We start from the raw sequence: 2,316 nt of genomic DNA on the forward strand, positions 1-2,316 counted from the left end.
CGCTCTTCCACTTCCCATGCTGCTCCTGGTGACAGCTGTATGTTCTCAGGTGGTCATGGTTGTAACGCTGTTCCTTTCTTTCCTCCCCCACAGCTCACCATCATCTTCAAGAGCTTCCAGGAGTGTGTGGATCAGAAAGTGTACCAGGCAGAGATGGATGAGCTGCCCGCTGCCTTTGCAGATGGCTCCAAGAATGGTGGGGACAAGCATGGAGCCAACAGTCTGAAGATCACTGAGAAGGTGTCGGGCCAACACATTGAGATCCAGGCAAAATACATTGGCACCACCATTGTGGTGAGGCAGGTGGGCCGGTACCTCACCTTCGCCGTGCGCATGCCGGAGGAGGTGGTCAACGCCGTGGAGGACCGGGACAGTCAGGGCCTCTACCTGTGCCTCCGTGGTTGTCCACTCAACCAACAGATTGACTTCCAGACCATCCGCTCGGCTCAGGCCACAGAGGGTCGTGCTCGTAGGAAGGGGCCCAGCCTGCCGGCCCCCCCTGAGGCCTTCACATACGAAACAGCCACGGCCAAGTGCAGGGAAAAGCTGCCCGTGGAGGACCTCTACTTTCAGTCCTGCGTCTTCGACCTCCTCACCACTGGGGACGTCAACTTCATGCTGGCTGCTTACTATGCCTTTGAGGACGTGAAGATGCTTCACTCCAACAAAGACAAGCTACACCTCTATGAAAGGACACGGGACCTGGCCCCAGGCAACATGGCTCCCTTGGGGACCCCCCCTGCCCTCTGGGTAGCACTGCTGTGTTTGAGTCAGTGTTGGTTGTGCTTGTTATAGAGGTTTGCTCCTTCGCACCGTGGAGAGCAGGGAAAAGGGAGCAGGAGGGAACCAGTGATGAGATGGCAGTACTGGACAACAGGACGTTGGATATCAGAGCCGCACGGGTTGTCCTCAGACCTCAGCCCCTCTCTTTGGCACAAGGTCCTCCACCTTCCCAGCTCTTGCCTGGGAGGAATGTGCTGCCAATGGGACCAGTCAGGAGTTTTTGCTGGACTGTACCTTGTCTGGACCTTCCTCACCTCCCCCTCTCCTCCTCCTCTTCCTCCCAGTAGCGTGGGTGCCGAGGGGCCCCCACCTTCTTGCAGCGCTCCCCCACGTCCCGAAAATGCACGTGGTGACTGTGACATTGGCGTGCATGGACGTGGCTATGTCTTCAGAGAGCAGAGCCCATGAGGAGGGCACAGAGCAGCGAAATGGGGCCAAGCCTGGCCAGCACAACAGAGCTGGGCTTTCTGCTCGCCTGGGCCGTCCCACTCTGCCTGCAGTTCCGTTTTTGCAGAAAGTGGTGCAAAGGGCCAAAATGATGGGGAATGGTCCCACGCTTGCCTGGCTGCCAGTGCCAGGCATCGTCTGGGTGGAAGGAGGACACGTTCCTCAAGCCTCAGCTTGCGTTTGCTGTGGTTCAAAGGGTATCTCCTATTTTAGCCAGTTCATTTGGCTGATTCACTCAGTAGCTGTATTCCTGGCTCCCTTGTCCCTGCCCAGATCCACTGAGGACTCTTGATGGCAACGGGAGAAACCTGGCCAGTATTCAAGCAGTTTCTGTAACTTCTGCCCAGCATCGGATGAGTTCCTCGCTCTCCAGACCCCTAAAACTGGCAGCGGGGACCCCTAAAACCGCACCTCCCTCCAGCCCTGCACCCACTCACCTGCCCATGGCTCGGCCAGGCCCTGGGATGGAGCAGGAGCATCATGCTCTGTTTGTTTGCTGCTAGGTCTCTGCTCCACTCCTCATCCTGAGGCCGCGACTTGCAACCCCATTGCAGACCAGTTGCACCTTAAGCCCTTCTGGGCTTGAATCGGAAATGGGGCAATGTTAGAAATCCAGCCAGGAGATGGAATGCAGCAGAGGACCCCCCAACTGCCTCCAAATGTTTGTTCCCTGCCTCAAAACGATCGATAATCTTCCCCCACCACGTAATGCTGCCCATCTCCTCCTCTCCATGTTCCTCTGTGGTTCACCTCATTACTCACTGAACAAACAGCAAGACCACCCTTGGTCTGCATCTTGGAGACCTCCTGATGGGTTTCCCCTCCTTTCCTCAGGGGGAGGTTCCCGGAAACAAGCCCCAAAACACTCGTCACTCTTGGGGGCACCTCCTTCTCTCAAGGGAGGTCTCAGGGCATGACGAGGCAAGCTAGCACCAAAAGAGGTGGGAACAGGCTACGTTGGGCAGTCTGAACTGGTGCCAAGAGGCAGCCTGGTGTAAATACTCAACGTGACTATTCGTTGTGTCCTAACAGCTCTAGAGCTCCGTTTGTAAAGCAGCAGAGAAATGCAAAATTGTGTCAATGGAT

The 2,316-nt window shown here is 56.4% G+C and overlaps 1 protein-coding gene across 1 annotated transcript in view; it reads left to right on the top strand.

The window, feature by feature from the left end:
* Positions 1–795, top strand: part of RGMA (repulsive guidance molecule BMP co-receptor a) — a 16,694-nt gene extending 15,899 nt beyond the window's left edge. Inside the window, exon 3 of the mRNA XM_009635064.2 lies at positions 94–795. Coding sequence (XP_009633359.1) covers positions 94–795 — 702 coding nt within the window. The remainder of the gene's footprint in view (positions 1–93) is intronic.
* Positions 796–2,316: the final 1,521 nt, after the last annotated feature.

The sequence above is a fragment of the Egretta garzetta genome, unplaced genomic scaffold, assembly GCF_000687185.1.
Source record: "Egretta garzetta isolate BGI_Z169 unplaced genomic scaffold, ASM68718v1 scaffold322, whole genome shotgun sequence".
Classification (NCBI taxonomy): Eukaryota; Metazoa; Chordata; class Aves; order Pelecaniformes; family Ardeidae; genus Egretta; species Egretta garzetta.